The following is a 23,596-nucleotide window of genomic DNA, read 5'->3' as shown; positions in this document are numbered from 1 at the left end:
TAGTTATGGAGAACAAACTGATGGTTACCTCAGGGAAGATGGGCAGGGGGATGGGTGAAATAGGTGATGGGGATTAAGGAGGGCACTTTTGTGATGAGCACAGGGGGCTGTATGGAAGTGTTGAATCATGGTATTGTATACCTGAAACTAATATAACACTGTATGTTAACTGGAACTAAAATAAAAACTAAAATAGGCCCCCTCCAAAAAAAGAAAATTTGTTTTATCTAAGAATTTTCAGAAGGAATGATGTCATTTTGAAATGAATTAATAAAGTTGGGTCATATTTTCACATGACCTCCCAGAAGAAATTTCCATAATATTATTGAAGTGCTCTGATCTGATGACCTTACTCTTACCATAAGAGTGGGTTTTAATGGAATTAAGAGATTGAGATAAAAAATAATTCCATTATTCACATTCCCTTGTTATTTATTCATTCAGAAAATGCTTATGAATTTCCTATGCATTAAAAAAAAGAATTACTGGGTTCCTCCATGATAAGAAGCCTGTGAACCAGTGAGATAGGGTGACTAAGATGTGGTTTCTGTCATCAAAGAGTTTGTGACCTATTAAGCAAGCCTCTGGCTGTGCCAGAATGGGGGAGCCATGATTGCTACACACACAGTGATGTGGCGCCAGCGCTATGTTCAGCCTTGCAGGAAATACAAAGAAGTGGAAGGCCCAGACCCTAAAAGAAAAGGTTATAATTAATTTTATATTCAGTGGTTAATTTTTTCCAACTGGTTGGTTATGCCTATAAAATGGAAAATGTATGAATTTTAGGACTAGATGTTGAATTAATGTCTGGTGCATAGTAGGTGTTCAATGATATTGGTTGAATGAACAGGTGAACGATCAGTGCTTTGTAAATTCCCCAGGGAAGATTTTCCTACACGCTGATGTGGGCAGAAAAAGCTTTGTAAGGTAAAGGCTGGTTTGAAGGACTCAAGGGTAGATGTGGATAGGAAAATATATACAAACAGGCTCATTCCTCTGCAAAAAATAAATGGTTGCTGAAAAAGCTTAAGCTATAATTTTTGGATGTATGATAAATGGATAAAAGATTACAGAAATTATAGAAAATACTGAATCTCATCGAAATTGTAATTTAAAAAAAATCACTATCACAAAACTTAGTCACAAGTGAGTCCTGATTTTGTCATTCTTAAATGCTATTTCCTTTGCGTATTGGCAAATCTTGCCTGTTGATTTCCCTACAGACTGGTTTCTACATGTCAGAGACGTGGTTCTGAGAGATGTTGCTTTTTCGAATGTACTTTTCATTCATATCAAAGTAATACATAGATTAAGAATAAAATAGAACAAGTTGTAACGACAAGCAGCAGACTCTTGTGAACTTCTCCCCGTGTCTGATTCTCTCTGCCCATAAACAATTACTTTCTGCTCTTTAGATATTTCTCCTGGTATTTACCATAATTCTTCTACGTGATCCTCTTGCTCTGCCGTTTCTTGATATTTCAGATTTGCCTGTCTACTAACTTCCTGTTATGAATGAGAGGATTCCTGTCTCTTATCTTCCCTCACACATTAACATTTTCCCTTTCTCCTTCCTCACAATATAGTTTTAATATTTTTTTGAACACATACTCAGGACTTTTTTTTCTCTATTAGGTCTGATTGTTGCTCACTTCTAGTCCAGTAGTCTACCACGATTACCTTCCCTTCCTTGCTCAGATTTCTGTTTTTGATTTGCTAGCCTTTCCCGTAGCTATGGGAACTGTCTCTCAGTTCAGGTTTCCATATAGGCATACCTGTCAGATCATCTATTAGTTCCATCCTCCCTGGACTGCCTCCTGGAACCTGCTCCGATCGTTCTGTGTTTACTCCCTCTTTGTGAATGAAGCACCTCCTCCAGTCACTCCAGGGAAAGGGTGCCCGGGAAGGAGAATTTCTGAGACTTTGCATATCTCCAAGTATTTCCATTCTGCCTTGCACTTAATGGATAGTTGGTATTGTGCAGCAACTGAGGATGTAAACACTTCTGTAAGAATGCTAACGTAATGTCCCATCATCTTCCACCTTCCATTGCTGCCGTGGAGAAGTCTGATGCCTTTCCAACCCCCTGGGCCTTTGTATGTGACCAGATTTTCCCCTGCAGGAAGCTTTTGGAAAGCTAAGGGGGAAATTAAAGTGCCATAACCCAGAGAATGGGCTCAAATTTTGGCTTGTCACATATTAATTATGCTTAACCATCATGATTCAATTTTGTCATTTATAATTGGGGGTTCCTACAAGAAAGATTTGTCGGGGGATGAAATTAATCAAGATAAGAAGTGTAAAGTATTGGCATCGTCCTCGGCAGGCAGAATGTATTCAGTAAGTGCATACTCCTCCTGCTCTTCCCCAAAGTTCTGAAATTCACTCATTTTGCACCTTGCTTTGTGCCTCATTTCTTCAGTTGTGGTAGTTGGTTGGTGGCCCTTTATAATTCGGAAGTTTATGTTCTGTTTTTTTTTTTTTTAATGTTATGTTAGTCACCATACAATACATCCTTAGTTTTTGATGTAAAGTTCCATGATTCATTGTTTGTGTATAACACCCAGTGCTCCATGCAATACGTGCCCTCCTTAATACTCATCACCGGCCTATCCCAATCCCCCCACCCGCCTCCCCTCTGAAACCCCCAGTTTGTTTCCCAGAGTCCATAGTCTCTCGTGGTTCATTCCCCCTTCTATATTCTGTGTTTTTGACATTTTTGTCAACAGGTGATAGTACCACTTGGATGACCTCATTTGCAGAATTTCTATGGTGATTAAATCAAACACGGTAATCTATGTAAAAATCCTTTGTGACATGACAGGCATTATTTGATTTCAAAACATAGAGGCTGTGCTGGCGTCTTTGGGAAGATCTCCTCTTTGTGGGTGAGATGCCGTAGTTTTGGGAAGAAGACTATATTCTGTACTTCATCCCATTTCTTCCCCACATAAAAAGATGCCAACATCAGGTGGTAGTTACAGACCTGGAGTACCCTGCAAAGTCTCTTTAATTCAAAGCAACAAAAATAGTTTGAAGCATGAACTGAACGAGTGTTAGCTGAGTAACAGTCCCATGTGCTATGATGCTTCCATGGGAAAGTACATTCCAGGTGCCCAAAAAGTGGCTCAGAGCTGAGGTGTCAAAAAACAGCCTGTTGGGTGGAAGCCTGCCTGATTAATTATTCCCTCTGTTGTTATCCCTTTCACGCACACTCTCTTCCTCTCCTTTTCTTTCCCTCCCTGCCAGGCACTGCTCCTCTGCACTCTCCCATGCTGGCTGGCCTCCTTCTCGTCAGCTGGGGAACTTAGCTTTCCGTGTTGGTCTCCACAAGGCTGGGGGTGGCTGCAGGGGACTGGAGTGGAACCAGGCTCACACCTGCAGCAGCAAACATGGGAAGTGGAACCCAGGTACCTCTGCTCAAAGGGGAGTGAGGCTGAAGGAGGCCTGGAGACTCAGCACAGGCCGGTGCTGGCCGGCATCAGGCTGGAGAGGGTTTGGGGACAGCTCAGTGGTCAGCTGCTAACCTCAGCTCTCCAGCAAGCCACTAGAGTGTTTACCCAAGGACCTGGTGGGATTCTCCTAGACTGCCGATACGTCTCAAGCAATGTGGAAGTCAAATGAATGGTCAGTAATTGGAGAAGTGTAGAAAAAGTACCACTACCAACCGGGAAGTCTAAATAGGCATATGATTCATGTAGGATGGAATGCAGCGGCTTTGGGCACTGTTGGCCCCACGGGCGTGCACGGAAGGGCCAAAGCTGGCCATCTGGAGGGATGATGTTAGCTTGCAGCTGCAGTTGGTGAGGTCACCGTGATGAATGGCTGACTTGGCCTCCCTGATGTACGTCCCCTAGGGTCTTGTCTGAAGTAGATAAAGCCTCAGAGCACTCTGCGATAGGACGAGATATGGAGATGCCAGTGGAGATTCAGAAGCCGTGTTTTCGAGTGAGCTTGTAATTTAAGTAACATACAAATCACACTTGACTTGGGGGAGAAGATCTGGTTTTGTAAATTAGACATCCCTGGTACCTGCTAGGTACTAGGTGCTGTGCTCGGTGTTGAGAATGCAAAAATCAGTAAGTGCGTAGGCCTTGCTCTTCCCAACGAGAAGAATCTTCTTTCCTCTGCTCATAGGGAGAACTTTTAAAAGTTGCTCTGAACGCTTTTCACATGAAAATTTTTGACCTAAACTTCTTCATGTGAAAAAGTAATAAAAGATTTCAATAGTGTTTTCAGTTTTAAATACTATGGGTTTATATTAGCAGAGGACCTTTCTATCAAGAGGAGAAAGCACATTATTGCACTGATTCTCCAGAGAGCTCCTCTGTGCCTTTGAGGAGATATGAAGGATGCATTTGTATTCCCACTGAATTAATGAAAAAAATCAGTGGGAAGTTTTGGGAAAATGAGCTAAACATTCTAAAAAATTGAGTTAGACTTCGTATCAAATGAAATTCCAGATGGATTAAAAATTTAAAACATTTTTCAAAAGGAGGAGAAGAAGAAAGAAAAACCAGAATAGCAGCTGCATGAAAATATAGGTCAAGTTATATAATCTTGGTTGGGGAGAGGAAAAGAATTTTCCTAGTATGACCCAAAGCAAAAAACCACTAAAGAAACAACTAAAAGTGGTATTCCTTGAAAAATTTGAATATTCTGCTGCCTGACTGTTGCTCTTCACTACCTTGCATTTCTCTGAGAGGTTTGCCTGACTTGATAATAGGTATTGATTCGTTCAGAAATAATGATAGGACCCACCGCGTGCCAGGGACGGTGCCGAATGCTGGGGATAAGCTGGGGAGTGTGGCCGCCGTGGCCTCACCCTGGGTGGAACCTGCTGAGAAGGGAAATGCACTGTGGCCAGGACTACACCTTGAAGCCCGGCAAGGCAGCTGGTGCCACACCGGGGGTGCCCCAGCTTCTCACCCTCTGTCCCACCGGGTGTCTGCCTTTGTTCACTGAGTTATTAGTCAATTAATCAGAGATGTTGCGTGAAGCTACTGAGCGGCTCCTATGGACGAAGATGATGGAGGAAGACAGGCCCGGCCCCCTGGCTGTCGCAGAGGGCTGGACATTCACGCAGAGTAATGCCCATGTACAGGGTCTAAAGGACAGTGAAGGGCAGGAGTATGAAGACGCAAGGAAGGAGTCTAAAGGGATCCTGATTGAGATCTGAGAGACAGAGAAAGGCTCCTTTGAGGAAGTGACATTTAATTCGAAGCTTGAAGGAGAAAGACAGGGTTAGCCCTCAAAGGGGAGGAATGGGATCCCAGGATCCCAGGCAGGAGACGAAGCCACGGGCACACCGTGTGTTGGCTAATGGGAACGGAAAGGTCATGGGACCTTGGGTTTCTCCTAAGCAGGATTATAGGGCTTTGAGCAGCAGCGTAATGTGGTTTGCTTTACATTTAAGAATGATTACTTACCCTCTTCACGCTACTAGTTTTGGAAGTGAGACCTGTTTGTGGAGAATACACCATGACCCATGTACATGCTAGCACTAAGGACTTTACAAGCTGAGATGTGGCCCCGAGAGAAAGACAGGACGGAGAAGCACTCATAGGGAAAAACGATTGCTGATAATAAGGGGGTTCCACCGGCCTCGATGTGGTAATTCCATTTTGCAGGGTGTCTCTGCCTGAGATGCCTCAGGGTGACAGGGCCATTTGAACCGAGCTGTGCACGTCTGGAAATGCTTAGGAACATGCCTGGTTCCTGCAAAGCAGGAGGCCACGTATCCTTGCAGCTTTAATCGTAATTCAAGATTTGAATCGGAGAAAATTATCTCCCTAAAGATAAAAACATCCTGAAGATTTTTGATTCACTTTTAATTATCGAGAAGGACTTATTTTGGAAGCATAAGCATCTAAGTAAAACACAACCTGAAAAGCCTTTAAGAAAATTTAAAGTGCTCTCTTGTAATAAGTCGTATATAACTTGTAAATGGCATAGTTAGTTTGCATTCTTTTCCTCACGGGCCTAATATTCCAGGGAAAAGAGAAATACTAATGCTCAAGTAAGGTCTTTTTATGGCCTCTGTGCGTATTCAGGGCATTACAAAAAGACTGTTATAAAATACCATTGCGAAGATTTTCTTTTTAACTTGACTTTGTATGAATCCTGAAGCAGTTTGGGGCCCTAAGAAACATATTTATCATGCTACTGCGTCTGTGAGCTTTCCTTTTTATTAGCTTTCCGTGGTCATGCCATAAGAAAGGATTGAGTTTAGTCTTTGAGCAATCAGAATTCTGGAATAATGCTCTGGTTTTAGTTTCCTCCTGTGTTATTATTCATCTTTCTATTTGCTTCCCCTCCGCTTCCAAACATAAACATTCAGTACGAAAACAATCTAGAGATTGTAACATTTCTTGTTTTAAAGATTTATTTATCCATTTATTTGAGAGAAAGTGAGCATGAGAAAGAGAGCACGAGTGGTGGTGGTGGGGGGAGGGGCAGAGGAAGAGGGAGAAGCAGGCTCCCCCGCCCTGAGCAGGGAGCACAATGTGGGGCTTGATCCCAGAACCCTGGGATCATGACCTGAGCTGAAGGTGGACTCTTAACTGACTGAGCCACCCAAGTGCCCTAGAGATTGTTACATTTCATTGGAATGCATTACCAAACTTGCTAGGAGTCTAGAGGTAAGTAAAATTTAAAGGGACATTAATTTTCTTTCAACATAAAGGATTAGCAGAATCCCAAGTCGAAAGTTTGGAGGTGGTGACCTCTGGGATTTGCTCTCCACTCTGTCATTCATACGTATTTATTTTACCCCCCTTTCCACATCCTTCTCCACCCCTGCTTTGGCTAGATGTTGTCGGAACATCAGCGGGGGAAGCCATGCCTCGGGATGCATCTTTACCTAGAATGATTTTCCCCCAGCATACAATGTGCGTCCCTGGGCTTGTGCGGACACCGTGAAGGGCACTCTCTGTCCTCGCATCTAGAGATCCAGGGTCCACCAGCCGGTTGCACGTGGGAGCTTGCCTAACATTCGCTTGTCACCTTCATTCCCAGGCAGCCCCTCGGGTAGTAAACGAGACATGCATCATGCAGTGTGACCTGGCTTCCAGCTCAGTTGAGTAAGGGTGCTATTAAAAAAATGGTAGAAGTTTTAGTGACTTCTGCATGAGTTGGTTTCTAGTTCTTTGGAATTTCTTCGTATCCTTCGTAGAGCTCCATTGTAGCTATCATCAGTTGGCTTCTAACTAGAGAACCCGTGATGACCCTTAAAGATCCAAGGCCTTAGCTGTTCACAGATGTTATCAGGGCCATACTGAATGCACTTCTTATGACTTAGCTCTTCCGAAGTCAGGCAGCAGAATGGTGCTTACAAGGGAAGACTTCCGAGAGCCTGCATATCTCAGCTACCTGCCTCAAAGTGTGTCTACGATACAGTTTCACACATATGTCTCCCCGCCCCTCCCAGGTACCACAGAGGGTGAAATCTCACTGAATAAGGACTTTCGCTCTCAAATATTTGGAACGGCATGGACGGTGAATTCAGAGCTTATTAGAGCTTGTTTTTTGGAAACTCATTGCTTTATGTCTCTCCGGGATGGATCAGCTAAAATTCTTATGGAAAACCCATCTTGGTTTTCATTAGCTGCAGTAAATCCTTGGGAAGTCTGCAGTGGGATGGTGTCCCTGCCCTCAAAGCAGCCGTATCCCCACTCACTGGAAAACATCATTGTCTAAAAGCAAATGCGACGAGCGTTTAAAAGCCTGGATCACACTCCCCCGTCCAAATGGCAAAAACGGGCATTCTACGGTGATGAGCTACTCAAATGTTTCTTTTAATTCAAATGTTTTCTAACAGCCCCGCAGCATGAGGTTGGCTTGTATTTCCTTAATTAACATATTTTTGCAGCAATCTAGCGAAGGTTGTCATGTTTCTCCGAATTGGTGACAAATGTTGATAGAACTCTGTAAATGTATTTTTATAAGCAGGCGGAGTTGCATTTGATGTGACGGCCTCAAACTGACATATATTTTCTCAATATAAATTGGGAAATCAGAAAAAATAATCTGGAAGGAAACCTAAATGTAATGGATTGTACTTTATGAGAGACTAAGATAGGAAAGATTGCTTAATATGCTAGAGTTCGAAAGCTTTTCGTTTTGTATTCAGAAAGTAATTCTGGGCCGGGAGGGGGGGGCTGCTGTTTTAAGCCTCTCTTTGTTCAATTTAACTATTCAGAGTTCCTCTGGACGCAAAAAGGATAAGATAGTAAATGAACATTTATGTAACCCCAGCTGTAAGCCAGGTGTTCCGTAAGGACTTGACAGACTCAACTAATGAAGACATGGTTTAGTCTTGAAGACAAGATCTACTCTTGACAAACCTAAAGTCCAGTGGGGAGATTAATATTTAAATGAATACTCCGCAGTGTGACAGGTACTGTAATTATAGAATTCACAGTGCATAGTGATGGCACAAATAATGTATTTTGCCTGAAAACTCGAAGTAATGTATACAGTATGCCGAGCTCAGCGTCTGGCTGATGCCTCATAGGTACTCCCTACATGGAGGTGCTGTGGATCCCCTGATGCTGGGGAGATGCCAGGGTCCACCCAGGGTCCAGGCAGAAAGGGGGAGATGCACTGTTTATCAAGAATTTGAAAACAGTGATAAAGCCAGTTAAAATTTGGCCCCCTTTTTACTCTCACCGTGTACTGACAGTTCTAAACATTGCTGGTGATTAAACCCTTCTACTGGGATGAACACTTGGAGCGAGCTGTCCTGGCAAACGGTGGTAGCGACTGTTCTGGGAATAATGGCAAAGGGGTGGGGAGGGGGCAAGGAAAGTTCCAGATGGCCAGATGCCAGATTCCATGAAAAGATTAGGAGTTTCTCGAGTAGGAAATACAGAAGGACATTGCAGGAAGGCACCCAGCACATAGAAAGACATGCGTAACAGTGTAGTTCACTGCTGTGCAGGAGGAAATAGAAATTGTTTTCAATAAATAGTGGTGGTCACTTAGGTATCCCCATCGGAAAAAAATTGGTCTCAATCCCTATCTTACATTATACACAATTGTCAGTTCTCGATAGCTTGATGATCTAAATGTGAAAGATAAAACAATAAAGTCTAAGAGGAAAACTTAGGAGAATGTGGTCGTGATCTTTGTCTTTAAACAGATCACAAAAGACTCCAAAAGGAAAAACAAAATGAGAAGCTGGAACATATTCAAATCAAGTATTTCTTGTCTACAAAAGGTACTATTAAGAGAGTGATAACCCATAAAATGGGAGAAGAGCTTTCCGATGCATGTATCTGACTAAAGACGCAGACCTGAGATATACCAAGAACCCCTAAAAATCAGTAAAGAGAAGTCGTATAATCCTAGTAATGAGTAAAGAAAAGACCTATTGGAGAGGAAAGAACCAGGCGATACACATTGAGCCTCTTCACAAAAGTGTGTATCCACATGGCCCGTAAACATATGAAAAGGTACTTAACCACATTAGTCATCAGGGAAATGCAAAATAAAACCATAATATGATAGCACTCGACACCCACAGTGTAGTTAAAGTGAAAGGGGGAGAAAATGTTTTGGCAAGGATGTGAACAAACAGAAGGAGCTCTCTGCAGTGTTTGTGGGAGTATAAATTGGCTCCGTAGCTTTGGAAAATCTCTCTGAACTTCCTATACACACACTTAATCACCTAGCAATTCTCTACCTAGATCTGTACCCCGCAGAAATGTACGCGTGTTTATCAGAAGGCACGTAACAGAATGTTCGAGGCAGCACTGTGCAGAGTAGCTATACACTGAAAACAAAATGAATGCCCATGAACAGTAGCCTGGAAAAATAACCTGTATATATTCCCCCAGATTATTACACAGCGGTGAGAACGGACGGATGACAGTGACACACACAGAGGTGGCTGGATGTCACGAAAATTGTTGAGCAAAAGATACAAGAGAATAGGAGGCAAACTAAACAGTGGTGTTTGGGGTTGGGGCAGGGGTTACCTCGTGGAGCAGTGACTGTAAGCAGGTGGGAGGGTTGCTTCAAGAGCGTGTCTTCATCTAGGTGCTAGGGACGCAGCTCTAACGTGTACGATTTGTGCCGGTTTCCATATATGAAAAAGCTGAATGAAAAGGTTTTCAAAACTCCAGCGCGGCTCATTCAGGTAGCCAGTGAGGTATAGAATGTGAGTGCGCCAGTGACGATTGTGACTCCAGAGAGGGACACAGTAGCAGCTGCAGAATGTCTGGCTCTGCTCCAGACCCAGCAGCTCAGATTCTGCGTTTTAGCAAGCGAATTATTTGCATTTCGAAGTTTGAGCATCGCAGATCTCGGACAGTGTCTTTCAGCCTTGTCCCCAGGTCATTCCAACGCGCAGGTATGATTGAGAAGAACTGACTTAGGACGACTCCAAGATATATTACCTGCATGACAAAGTGAATGCGAGTGTCGTTACATCAGATGAAGAATGCATCAGGAAGAGCAGCTGTGTGGGGGTTGACGAGTTCAGCCTCTGACACGTATTTGAAGATTCCTTAGGGATGTCAGACGATGAAGCTATTCAGTTGAGTATTGAGATCTGGGGGCCAGGAGACAGATGGAAGGTTGAGTTACGGATCCGAGTGTCGTCAGCATGGGTATAATCATTAAAGTTAGGGTGTTGAGAGCATCAGCTCAAGAAAAAGAGGAAAAAAATAGAGAAGTCCAAGGAAAGCAAATGACCAAGTAAAGGGAAGAGGAGCTTGCAGAGAAAATGGAAAGAGTAGGGTGGAAGGTTTAAGCACCAGCAGGAGTGGGTGGCATGGGGAAGCTAAGGACAGAGAGTATTTTATTCTATTTTATTTTATTTACTGTATTTTATTTTTAGAGAGAGAGAGAATGTGAGTGAGGGGGGTATAGGGAGAGGGAGAAGGGGAAAGAAATTTTTTTTTAAAGGATTTTATTTATTTATTTGAGAGAGAGAACACGCGGTGGGGAGGGCCAGAGAGAGAGAGAGAGAGAGAGGGAGAAGTAGACTCCCCACTGAGCAGGGAGCCCAACTCCGGGCTCGATCTCAGGACCCTGAGATCATGACCTGAGCCGAAGGCAGATCCCAACTGACTAAGCCACCCAGGTGCCCCTGGACAGAGAGTTTTAAAAAGAAGGAAGGGGGGCGCCTGGGTAGCGCAGTCGTTAAGCATCTGCCTTCGGCTCAGGGCGTGATCCTGGCATTCCGGGATCGAGTCCCACATCGGGCTCCTCTGTTAGGAGCCTGCTTCTTCCTCTCCCACTCCCCTGCTGTGTTCCCTCTCTCGCTGGCTGTCTCTCTGTCACATAAATAAATAAAATCTTTAAAAATAAATAAATAAATAAATAAGTAAATAAATAAATAAATAAAAAGAAGGAAGGACCAGTGATGTTTCGTGCCTAGAAAGATCCAGTGAGACAGACCGAGAAGGATCTGTTATTTGTCATTTAGGAAGGCTCAGGTGGCTGTCTCCTACACTGTTCTGAGCAGGCGTAGCTGCAAATACCCAGGGGCAGAAGTTTCAGCAGCAAGTAGGAGACAAGGGCCCGGGACTGTCAGACATTCCCAGCCTTTTCAAGACACTGTGCAGAAAAGGGCAGAGTGAGCACAAGAAGGAGGTGCAGAGCGGAAAGTAAGTTTTCAGTTTGGCAAAGACTGGAATCTTGCCACTTGCCAGTCGGAAAGAGCTCCTCTGGAGGGGGGGACTCCTGAACCAGATGTCAGGAGGAGTGAGACCCAGAGCATCAGTGGGAGCTCAGCCTCAGGAGAACTGAGAAGGCAGATGTGAGTATAAATAAATTGGTAGTTGAAGGGTGGGAGGATTAGGCAATTGTTGCCTAATCGCCTCAATTTTCTCCAGGAACTGGGGGTTAATGTCATTTGCCTAAAGGACATGGGGGACAGATCATAAAGATTTGTGTTTCTAAATTTTCATATATTTTCACAAAAGATAAAAACCCTTTTACCTCTCTGTAAAATACATAATATACCTAGATCTCATTAATTATAAGTAAAAAAAAAAAAACTTAATTCGTTATGAAATAATCCATTTCCAAATCTACACCAGAAAACACTACACATAGACCATTAAGAATACGCAAAGTTATATCCCTACCCAATGTCCTTGCTGTTTTTTAATTACTAAAGTATAGTTGACATACAATGTTGTTTTAGTTTCAGGTGTATAACTTAGATAATTCTATACGTTACACAGTGTTCACTACGGTAAGTGTGGTTGCCATCTGTCACCATATAAAGTTATTAGAATATTACTGACTATGCCATACTTTTCAGCTCTGTAACTTATCTGTTTTATAAATGGAAGTTTGTACCTCTAATACCCTTGACCTATTTCGCCCAGCCCCTCTCTCACTCCCCTCTGGCAACTACCAGTTTTTTCTCTGTATTTAAGAGTCTGTTTTGGGGTTTTGTTTGTTTGTTTGTTCATTTGTTTTGGTTTTTAGGTTGCACATATAAGTGAAATCATATGGTATTTGTCTCTCTGTGACTTATCTCACTTAGCATAATGCCCTCAAGGTCCATCCATGTTGTCACAAATGGAAAAAAAATCTCATTCTTTTTTTATGGCCAAGTAATATTCCACGGTGTATGTATACTTTCTAAATTGAAGTATAGTTAACATTCAGTGTTGTATTAGTCTCAGGTGTACAATACCATGATCCAGCAGTTGTCTACGTTACTCAGTGCTCATCAGGATACATGTACTCTTAATCCCCTTCACCTGTTTCACCCCTCCCCCACCCACCTTCCCTCCGGTGACCACCAGTTTGTTCTTTGTATTTAAGAGTTGGTTTTTTGTTTGTCTCTTTTTTTCTGTTTATTTTGTTTCCTAAATTCCACATATGAGTGAAATCATGATACTTGTCTTTCTCTGACTGACTTATTACACTTAGCATTACAGCCTCTAGATTGATCCATGTTGTTGCTGATGGCAAGATTTCATTCTTTTTTATGAGTAATATTCTAATATGTATATATTATACACATACATATACCACCTCCTCTTTATGCATTCGTCAGGCGATGGACAGTTGCGCTGCTGCCATAATTTGGCTCTTGTAACTCATGATGCAGTAAACAGGGATGCATGGATCTTTTCGAATTCGTGTTTTCATTTTCTTTGGGTAAATAGCCAGTCTTCCTCCCTGTTTCATTTGCCACTAAAATTTCTTTTTATTTTTATCTTGATAATTTCTCATTGCATCTCTCTTCTACTTATTAAATTAATCATTGGGATGTTTGTTCTTATTATTTCCCATGTCATGAGGTATTCCCACTCTACCTGTCTTCACCATTCCTATCGCATTCAAATTAATTCTTTTTGAGTAAGATTTCTGAATGCCGACCTCGCCTCATATTTTTAATCAAATGAATATAGCTTTGGTGTTTTTGAGTTGTCATAATACATTCTTGCATAAATAGCTAAGCCATATAAACAAAAAAGTAAAATATCAGTTTCCGATTCTGTGTGTATGGTACCTGTTTGTGTTGCTTCCTGAGACCCTTTGTATAAAGTCCCAGTGAAAAATGTTAGAAGCAGGTAATTTGTCTCCTAAAACTGGTTAAGACACCGGGAGGAGTCAGCCCATTTCTGCTGTGTCACTCTACACGGTGAGTGTGACCTGTTTGTCTTTCATGAGATGATTCTTGTGCAATTCAAATAATGTAAAAACTATATGGCTTTCTTGTTTTTTATGATAGATTATTGGGGTATAAGTTTTTTTTATTATAAATGGTGGAAGAATGTGAGTCCAGAAGCTCAGTGGAGTCAGCTTCGCCCTTTGGAGGTTTGGCCTCTGAGTCTTGCTGTGGAGGGAACTGTGTCCCCGGCATATCTGGTTCATTTTCCTGGCCATTGGCTGGTGGTTTGGGGTCCACGTCAGCCTCACAGTGACCAGCAGAGAGATTCAGTGGGGAATGAGATAGGCCTCCCCTCGGGCCCTGGGCTGAACCAAGTGTGCTCTCCTCACAGAAGCCAGAAGCAGAGGAGAGCTCCACCCTGCCACCTCTCCCCCTCCTCACAGAGAAGAGTAGTCAGAGATGGGCAGTGGCACTATAAGTATGCGCTCCATATTACCCCATCTTGGGGTAGAGCAGATTCTCCCCTGCCATGAGTGGATGGAAAGAGGGGCCGTCACATCCCCAGTAGCAGACTCAGGGTTGGGCAGGGCACACAAAACAGGCTCAGGAAGAAAAGTCAACTGTTCACCATCACACACCAGTGGTTGGTAGAGTCTGAATGCAAACCCAGACTGGTCTGACTCAAAACCTTAGCCTTGTGGGAATAGGCTTCATTCCCCTTTGTCATGAGGGTTCCCAAGAATGTCACACATTCATTCATTGTGATGGGGCCTGGGGATCAGCTTTCTCTTCTTTGTATATATTGCCTGAGGATCTGATTGCAGATTTATTTATTTTTTTTAATTTAATTTAATTTAATTTTTTTGTGTAAAGTTCGATGATTCATTAGTTTGATTGCAGATTTAAAGACTAAAAAGAGGGAGAAGAAAGCCCAGCCTTGGAAGTATCTCCAGCTTAAGAGGAGATGGACCCCTGGATTGTTTTTCAGTTCTTCATCCTTCACTGTCTACCCTTATTACTCTGAGATGCCTTGATGTTATATGACAGCTTATTTCATTGTGCCAGTAATAATTATATATGGAAAAATCACTTGACTTGAAAAATGGGAATACTGGCCTATATTACTGTATATTATTATTTATGATGTATGTAGAAACAAAGCTTAGAGTTGCTGCCTGGAAAGAAAATTGGTAGATTATGTCTAATATCTGGAGTCTGGATCAGCAGCTTTTGAATTAAAGGGGGGATATTACTTCTTATTACATGCACTTAAAGAAAAATAACTTGATCAGGGGCTGTTCTAAGTGGTTTTTGTGTTTCTTTCAGATGTCGCCCATTTAATGTGGTTTGAAAGACTCTATGTTTGGCTTCAGTGTTTTGAAAAATACATCTTGTACCCAGCAATAATTCTGAATGCCCTCACTATCGATGCATTTTCAATCAGCAATTACCGGAGGCTCGGTACCCAGTAAGTGGATAACGGTTTATTTTCATCATGATTTCGATCACAGTGATTTCAAAATCCAGTGAGCTTTCTCTAAACAGGCTGCAGCGGAAGCCAGCGTGCATCGACTCATGTCCTGGCCACGTGTAAGGAAGCCACGGTGGGCTTTTCCTGAGACTGGCTAGAGCTTGATGGTTACTGTAGAGTGACCGGGCTGAAAAAGAACGTAGATCTGCGTTAAGTGATGTCGTGACTAAATGACAGTCGCTCTGAAAATCCTCCTGCAAAAGCTTAGTCAGTGAGCTTTAATAAGATGACGGAAGCACAGTATGATGCCGGGGGCTCCTGGAGTTCCTACCATCATGCTCAGAGCTTTACGAATGCCCTCGTGTCATTTCGTTTAGCGAATACTCTATCATTTTGTGCTGGAGGGAGGGGGGGATTAATCACTGTCACAGCTCTCTCTGCATTTATCCGGAGAAGTCTCCCAATTAAAAAAAATGGAGCACAGAGACGTCATGCCGTCAAGTGCCCCGTGTTTTTGCAAAGCATTAACGGTGCTCAGTTGAGTTACTGCTTTCATACATTAAAATTAACTCTGAATTTGCAAATGGAAATCCTGCTCGATAATCGGTGGATTTGTTGTTCCGACAAAAGGTTGAAGTTTCTGGTCAAATAAGTTTGAGGAGGGGAATGCAAAAGAGATTCTTTCTGAGATTTGCTTATTAAATCACGTTACTTAAACATTATGCGCCCAAGTCAACTCGCATGCATAATCGCAAGCATACTAATTCAAACCTCCTCCTCCCTTCAGGGTGTGATGAGGACAAATTAATTAATATTTGCCAAAGACTGAGCAAGCTGCGATAAAAGGCATTTGAATACTCTGTTGGATTTTGAATAGATTCATAGTCACACAGAGCAGGCACTAAATGAAATGATGATATTACCTTCCCGTCTTTATCAGACTCGGCCCTCCTTGCAGTTTAGACCTGTTTCCATTAGGTCAGGGCAAGTCATGCCCTCTGGTATTTAAAATCCTCGACTTCAGATCCGGGGATGAAAATCAGTCTCACTGGATGAAGAACACAGACACTGGGAATGTAGCCCTCTTGTGCAGTGTGGGTGCGACTGAACCCAGGAGATGCCTCCCCATGCAGAAACTCAAGTGCTTTTTCTAGTGGCAGGTGTCTCCAGTATGCACAATGTTGGCTGACCCCAGTGACCTCCTAGCCTCAGCTTCTAGAACGAGGGCTCACAAACAGCACCACAGTGGCAAAGAAGATACCAGTGCTGGCCCCGGGGTAATGAGCTGAAGGATTTAAAGTTGTCGCTTTCCAACATCACGACTGGGACCTCAAGCTAAGCCTGCAACCCAGCGGTTGCGGCTGTTGGCAGGGAACAGACACAAGGACTGGGAATCAGGCAGAGTCAAATAAATAGTTTGGAGGGAGTCCAGTTTCGAGTAATAATACTCTCTATCCCCTGTAACTTTTTTCCAGACACTTAAGTCAGAACTAGCACCTTAGCTATGTACCTCCAAATATTCTCAAATCCCAGATGATACCAGCAGTGTTATTTTTTTAGAGCCCAAAACAGACGATTCCTTCGTATTCTTGAGGCATCCATCTGAAGACTTAGAATAATTTCAAGTACCCCACTAGACCAGCTGTTCACAAGCAGGACAGCCGGAGGTCGTATGTCAGTATCACCTAGAAACCTGTATCCAACTACAGAAGCCTCCCCCCCACCCTGGCTGCACTGAGAACCACTGTACCAGATAGGTGGAGAAGTCTTCAATCACAGGCACTGTTTCTTACTCAACTTTTAATACCAACCCCCTAGTAAATGGTAGAACGCTGGGTGGATGCATGAGCAAGTGGGGGCTGGTAAATGGATGAGTGAGGGAGTCGTGATATCTTCTTTGGTATTTATATTTCCCAGCCTGATTGAAATGGGTGCTTTGCAGCTATCCCAGGCCATGTTCACTGGTTGTTACATAAGCCTTTATTAAACTTTCGGCTGAGCCTACAATCGTCTATGAAAGATTTTAACTGTAACCATTACTATTGCAATGTTACAAAGGCTATGAACATCAGCCCTTAAGATCTTCCGTAGTCTTAACCAGTCATCCATCCTTAATAAACATAAAATGAATGCTCTTCATTTGAACGTAGTCACAGTTAGAGTTGACCCTCAATCAAGATTTGGCCTGAATAACCCAGAAAAATGACCAGTCTCCCCTAAAAAAAAGAAATACCCCATATGTTGAGATGCCTTTTCATTGGGCTTTGGTATCCTACCTGGATTCTCCCTCCCCCAAGGTTTTATTAATTTGAGAGAGAGAGAGAGGGAGGGAGGATACACAAGCAGCAGGTAAGGGGTAGAGGGAGAGGGAGAAGCAGACTCCCCACTGAACATGGAGCCTGACAACTGGCTCAATCCCAGGACCCTGAGATCATGACCTGAGCCAAAAGCTGATGTTTAACCAACTGAGCTGGCACCCTTCCCACATTGATTCTTGTACTCTGGGCTGTTTTCAAAGGCAACTGGACCCAAAGTCATATTTTTATATTGTACTTCCTCAGGGACATTAGTTGTCCACTGGAAAAGAGAGACGGGTTATGGAGCAGTGCTCAACCTCGCTGCGGGAACCCTGAAGGTTTTATGTTAAAGTTATAGGAAAACATTCCCACTCAGCCCAAATCTGCATGCAATCAAGGGCTAGTTTTTCTCAGAGAGCCTTGAGCAAACCTCACTGGGCACATCCTGGGGCAGAGAGAAAACAATTGGAGCCCTAGGTCTGAACGCAATGAAATATCACATGGAGGAAATGGAATTGCCAACATTAGATCTTTTCGACAACAAAAATGACAGTTTTGCACCTGATAGGTACAAAGGCTTTAAAGCACTTTTTGAACCTTCTCATCCTGGGACAAGATAATAATAATGCTGGCAAAGGTCCAGAGCCTAGTATCCTTCCAGGCTTAGGGAAATTGAGGCATAGCCCCAGGTGTCTCTGTTTAGCTAGAAAAAGACAATCTCTCTCTTTTAAGTGCAACCATTCTCCAGAAAGCGTTCTCATCTCTGTCTTTCTTTTGAGTTCCCAAGTAGGATTTTATAAGGGGAAGGTCGGGGCGGGGGGGGGGGGGGGGCAGGGATCTGCCTAAAAGTGCAAAGCCTTCCTTCAGAAAGGAGCTAGTTGTTCTGTCAGGCCCTTCTGAGCTGTTATCATTAACCTTCCAAGCTCAAGGTAGGTAGAGTGTTCACTGTTGGCCTCAGCGTCTGCGGGAATCGTGCACAGAACACACGCTCCCTACGCGGGTTAATAACTTGACTCCCTAGACAAGATCATCCAGCGGTCCAGGTCTCAAAGCAAAGCCCTGGTATCTCTTTACCAGACTCCTTTGGTGAGTTCCTTCACTAAAAAGGCCCATGCCATGGGGAAAAAATGTCGATGAGATTATTTTCAGCAGAAAAACAAAGGGAGTCCAGAGAACTTACTTTTTCACTGGGAGTGATAAATATGCTGAAAAATACTGGAAATTAACAGTAAAGGCAAAAATGGTTTTATTAAGATACTGCGTGTTTTTTTCTTTTCAGAATTTAATATTAACTATTATGACGCCACTGCTCCCATAAGATTCTTTTATAATAAGAAAGCATACACTGAGCAGACGCTAAGAGGGACAACGTGCTCTGTTTCTGCTGGCGTCCAAGGGAACCCTGTGTCCTTGCTGAAGGACAGGGGACTGTGAAAATCCTGGGGCAGAAAGGAGCCGCTTCTTGTGGCAAAGAGTCCCCTGGGACTGAGTTTCAATTCTCGCTCCGCCCTGTGAGACCTTAGGCAGGGGACCCAAACTCTGAGACTCCCTTTGCTCCTTTGACAAATGTGGACAATGACAGAACCCCCTTCCCCGCGCCCCGCCGCAGTCCTGGCTTTCCATGCCTGTAAAGGGCGCCGTGCATAGTAAACGCTCACGAAACATTAGCTATTGTAACTCACCTGATAGTTTGCAGGCAGTCCTTGACCCCGTCCTTTCTCCCCTTTTCAACAGCTGGGACATTTTCCTGATGATTGTCGCCGGCATGAAGCTGCTGCGGACCTCTTTCTGTAATCCAGCTCACCAGTTTATTTACTTGGGCTTCACCGTGATCTTTTTCCATTTTGACTACAAAGATATTTCAGAGAGTTTCTTACTGGATTTCTTCATGGTGTCCATTTTATTTAGCAAGGCAAGTCAATTCTCTGTTTCCTTCATTTGAAAATTTAAAGGGTGGCCTTTAAATTTAAACCTGTGGCCTCGTCACAGGTTTTAAGAATTGTAAATGGTTTCTTTTTTAAAAAAATTATGGAATGAAATTAAATTGGATTACATATGCGTGTCACCCTTGTCTTTCCATATTAGGAACATTTCCCCACGGAATACGAGTATACCATGTTATTTGCCAAAATACACTAATTAAAATGAGTTAGCCATTAGCGCTGCTTGAAATTTTGAAATTTTATGATCTTTGTCTGTGTTAACAATCTCATTATAGAACTTCTCTAGACCTCAAAATGCTCTGGATTGAAGATTAGCGACCAGACTGATTTTTTTTGTTTTAAATTAGCAAGCATTTGAGGTAAAACTTGTGACCCGGTGCCCGAGAGCTTGGTCCCTGGGAGTATTTTCATTCTCTTGGCTTGTGTCAGGTCAAGATTTCATCTGCTGTGATTGGTACACCAGCAATGAGAAACCCTAGTCACAATTCAGGCAAATATACGGGGATGGACTCTAATGTCTAACGTAGCGGCGGGGAAGAAATCCTCTGGATACTCGCCTGAGCGTGTTCTGAACACCTCACAAAGCCAAGGTTTGTAAGCAGAAATGAAAAAGGATTCAGAGCAATTCTTGGTGAATAAACCCTGACACACCAACTCACTGGCAACTGCAGGCTTCCACCCTGAGCTCGACTCAACCAACCCCGCTTTTGGTTAATATTTTTTGAATTTTAAGATCTTTTTTCTGCCGAACTTCATTTTTTTTTACTTCTTTTTGAATCAGTTCTGTTAATTTTTTTCTTTATTACTTCTGCTTTCCTTCTTCTACCTTTCTCTCTGCTTGTTTTAGGTCACAAAATCGCAGAACTCTCGTATTGTCCTACAGATGCCCCATGAGTAATTACGGTCACCCCATCGGACATGCGCATTTCCTCTTATAACTCTGGCTGAACACTGAGTTTTCAGTTGCCAGGAGTCCCTCCTTGTGTCATTTGTCACTTGCTCTGGGCTATGCTTCTGCTGCATACATCGTATTCGAGAACCCTCGCCTTGGTCCTTTTCCCACAAACATTTCTTCTCTCTTTGAGTTCTGTTTGGTCTTGATAAATTTATCCCAGTTCTCTGATGGTTCATATAACAGGCTTCATATTCTGTTTTCCTTCATTATGTATGAATTTCCTTTATGTCACACAATAGATGTAAAACTGTATCCTATGATCTTTGAAACATTTATGAAGTTATAAATAATTTTACCACTTGCAGGGGGTACGAGCTTATTATCAGATGCCAAAGGTGTTCGGATATATTGAATTCCTGACTCTGGCATTATTTATATTTTGACATGGTGATTTTTATATCCCTTTCCGAACCTCAGTTTCTGACAAAATTGAAAAATAGGGGTGGCACTCTCACCTGGGTGTTGAGAGGAGTAGTTAATACAGCTCTAAAGGAAGTCTGTAAGGGGAATGCGCTTTCCAAATCCAAGGCAGAATTTGTGGAGCCATTGTCAGGAGTGAAACAGAAGTTACACACCGTTTCGTGTGGGAAGGAGTGTGGCTAGTTGTCCACACTGAACTCCATCGTGTCCTGTAAAGTTAGAGGCCCCTGGTGAACAGAAGCATGGTGGAGAGGTGGGAGGGTCTTGCTTAGGAGAACGGTTCCTAAGTGATTATACATTTGCAGCAGGAGGAGTGAGTTTCATTTCCAGGAGCACAGGCGGCCTTTCCCCGCTGCCACTGGTGCCATCCTGTGCGTGATGAGGAGGGTGGGACCTGGGACCTGACGGGACAGCAGTCTGAAGCTAAGGCATTTGACTTTCACTTGCCATAATCTTTTTGAAGTACGGGTTCAAACACTAATAATTTCAGACACAGCTGCAGTAGCCGCGTTCCTGTTCTCTGTAATTGAGGGAGGATTAGCCCATATAATTGGAATAGTTTGCTTTTAGGTTGGGGAAAAGTACAAAAGCGAGAAACATCAGCGTACGATCTAGTGAGTCAGTTTTGACAGGTCCCTAATTCCGTGCTCACTCTTGATCTTGAGAGAGCTGGGAACAGTACATTTTCTGAAATGAGAAACAGAATAAAAATATGTAGTTAAAGAGACAGCATTTGAGATCTTCCTGAAAAAAAAAAAAAAAGCCAATAGAAATTAGTGACATGAGGGGCGCCTGGGTGGCACAGCGGTTAAGCGTCTGCCTTCAGCTCAGGGCGTGATCCCGGCGTTACGGGATGGAGCCCCACATCAGGCTCTTCCACTATGAGCCTGCTTCTTCCTCTCCCACTCCCCCTGCTTGTGTTCCCTCTCTCGCTGGCTGTCTCTATCTCTGTCAAATAAATAAATAAAATCTTAAAAAAAAAAAAGAAATTAGTGACATGAGATGGTGGAGGCGATGAGGGGGCCCACAGTTAATGTTTCCTGTAAATATTCTGCTTGCAAATCCCAGCTGACGCTTCCTGTTCTTTCTTGTCATTTAAATATATCTTTTAAAAAAATTGTCTCTATTCATACATTTCCTAGAAACCCTTTATATTGTTCTTACTGGCCATAGCGCTCCCCAAGGTTATTCATTGCACAGTATGAAATTTTATTTGTCCCATAGTCTCACCAAAGTCCCACTGGTGATGTGTCCTCCCATCTGATCAGTGCAGACATCTCCACGCCCTTCCCCAGCCCGGCTCCCATTCTGCCTGAGAGTCACTGTTAGCTGGACAGCCCACCCCGCAGGAGGGCCCTGCAAGATTAATGAAGAGACACAGAAAGGGCATCCAGTTTCCTTGTAAGAAAGGAGCTGCATGAATATTGGACTCATTATTGTTCTAAGTCAGCGGCCCCTAGTCCTTCAGGCGTTCTGAGTAAAAAGAAAGGGGAGGCTGGGTTAGAGAGGTGATCTCCAGAGTGAGATCACGGCACCAGGAGGCCACAGAAGGCTTCCAGAGGGCCCTTCCAGAGTACGCTGCACGGTACTCTCTGCTTCCCTGAACTCCTGAGTCCCCCGAGGTGGGAAGGTGGATGCTGGCTATTCTCTGCAGTCTGCCAGACCTCGTGGAAAATGGGACACAATGAGTTCCAGGGCCAGAGCCTGGTGGGAAAGGATTAGCACCGCCCATGCATCCACGTGGAGGGTGAGACATTCACAGTGATGGCTTCCTGGGCTCCTGGGGAGTGGCCAGAGGGGAAGAAGGCTCCCCTTCCCCTCCCCTGCTTATCTAGTCCTGAGCTGTGTGACATTCTGGGCACACACCCTTTGAGAAGTCAGGCCATCGTCCTTCACTTCCTCGTTTTCTCAGTCCCTTCCTCCTTTCTATTCTGCCCCATCAGTCAGCCTTCTCTTTCAGGAATTAACTACTGTAATTAATTTGTCACATTTCCGTTGTGTCTAGGTCCTGGGGTGGGGGGAGGGGTGCATGCTCCAGGTGCAGATGTGTTTGTGACAGGAACAAAGATGACAAAACTGCTTTCTTGCTCTCCACTGGTCTTGAAAAATTTCCTAGAAACCATTCCTGCCTTGACATTTTTAGTAATGTTTAGTTGTAGAGGCAGGACTTGAAAAAATCCTGCCAGAGGGTAATTCTGCCAGGCTTTCCAGAATGTGTTAAGTCTGAAATCCCACAGGCCATTGGTGCAACATGGGGGCTAGCTCTCTCACCATCTAGCAAGAGAACATTAATGGGTGAAGCTGTTTTTCTACAAAGCTGTATGAATAATCACAACGGAGCCATGATGTGTGGCTATGTTAGAGATGACTGCACTTAGCATTCAAATGTTTTGAAGTCAGAGTTTCCAAATGGCATTTTCTTATTTTCTGTATAGAGGTACAAAGTCTTGCATTAAAACTGAACCCCTTGTTTGGGAATGCACGATTTTACAGAGGCGTTTGTTCAAAATAGTTTGTTCAACGGAGTACTTGTTCGGTTATCTTGCATCCCTTAAGTGCCAGACATTGTATTAGACCCAAAGGTTACCGATGATCTGAATGATAGGGCATCCTTATTTGGGGCTTTCCAAGTGTCAGGCACTATTGTCAGCGTTCTACATGCTTTGTACTCACCGCAGCTCCGTGGTCCGGTGCTCTTCAGGGCACAGAGGAGGAAACAGAGGCACAGAATTTAAGTTAATTGCCCAAAGATCTCATAGTTATAAAATGGTAGCACAGGATTTTTCTCCAAGGCTGTCCTTTGTGACACTGCCTCCTGCACTTGGGGACTCCAGAAGGAAGGCACAAAGATAAGGAGATAATTACAATAAAGTGTGATAAATGGGGCGCCTGGGTGGCTCAGTCGGTTGGACATCTGCCTTCGGC

The 23,596-nt window shown here is 43.4% G+C and overlaps 1 protein-coding gene across 1 annotated transcript in view; it reads left to right on the top strand.

Moving 5' to 3' along the window:
* LOC113259021 (pecanex-like protein 2) overlaps positions 1-23,596 on the top strand; it is a 261,570-nt gene that overhangs the window by 128,796 nt on the left and 109,178 nt on the right. The window contains exons 20-21 of the mRNA XM_057308828.1: positions 14,912-15,053; positions 19,088-19,265. Of these exons, the coding sequence (XP_057164811.1) occupies positions 14,912-15,053; positions 19,088-19,265 (320 nt within the window). The remainder of the gene's footprint in view (positions 1-14,911; positions 15,054-19,087; positions 19,266-23,596) is intronic.

Source organism: Ursus arctos, unplaced genomic scaffold (genome assembly GCF_023065955.2).
Source record: "Ursus arctos isolate Adak ecotype North America unplaced genomic scaffold, UrsArc2.0 scaffold_7, whole genome shotgun sequence".
In the NCBI taxonomy this organism is placed as follows: domain Eukaryota; kingdom Metazoa; phylum Chordata; class Mammalia; order Carnivora; family Ursidae; genus Ursus; species Ursus arctos.
This window is presented reverse-complemented; position numbering and strand designations above follow the sequence as displayed.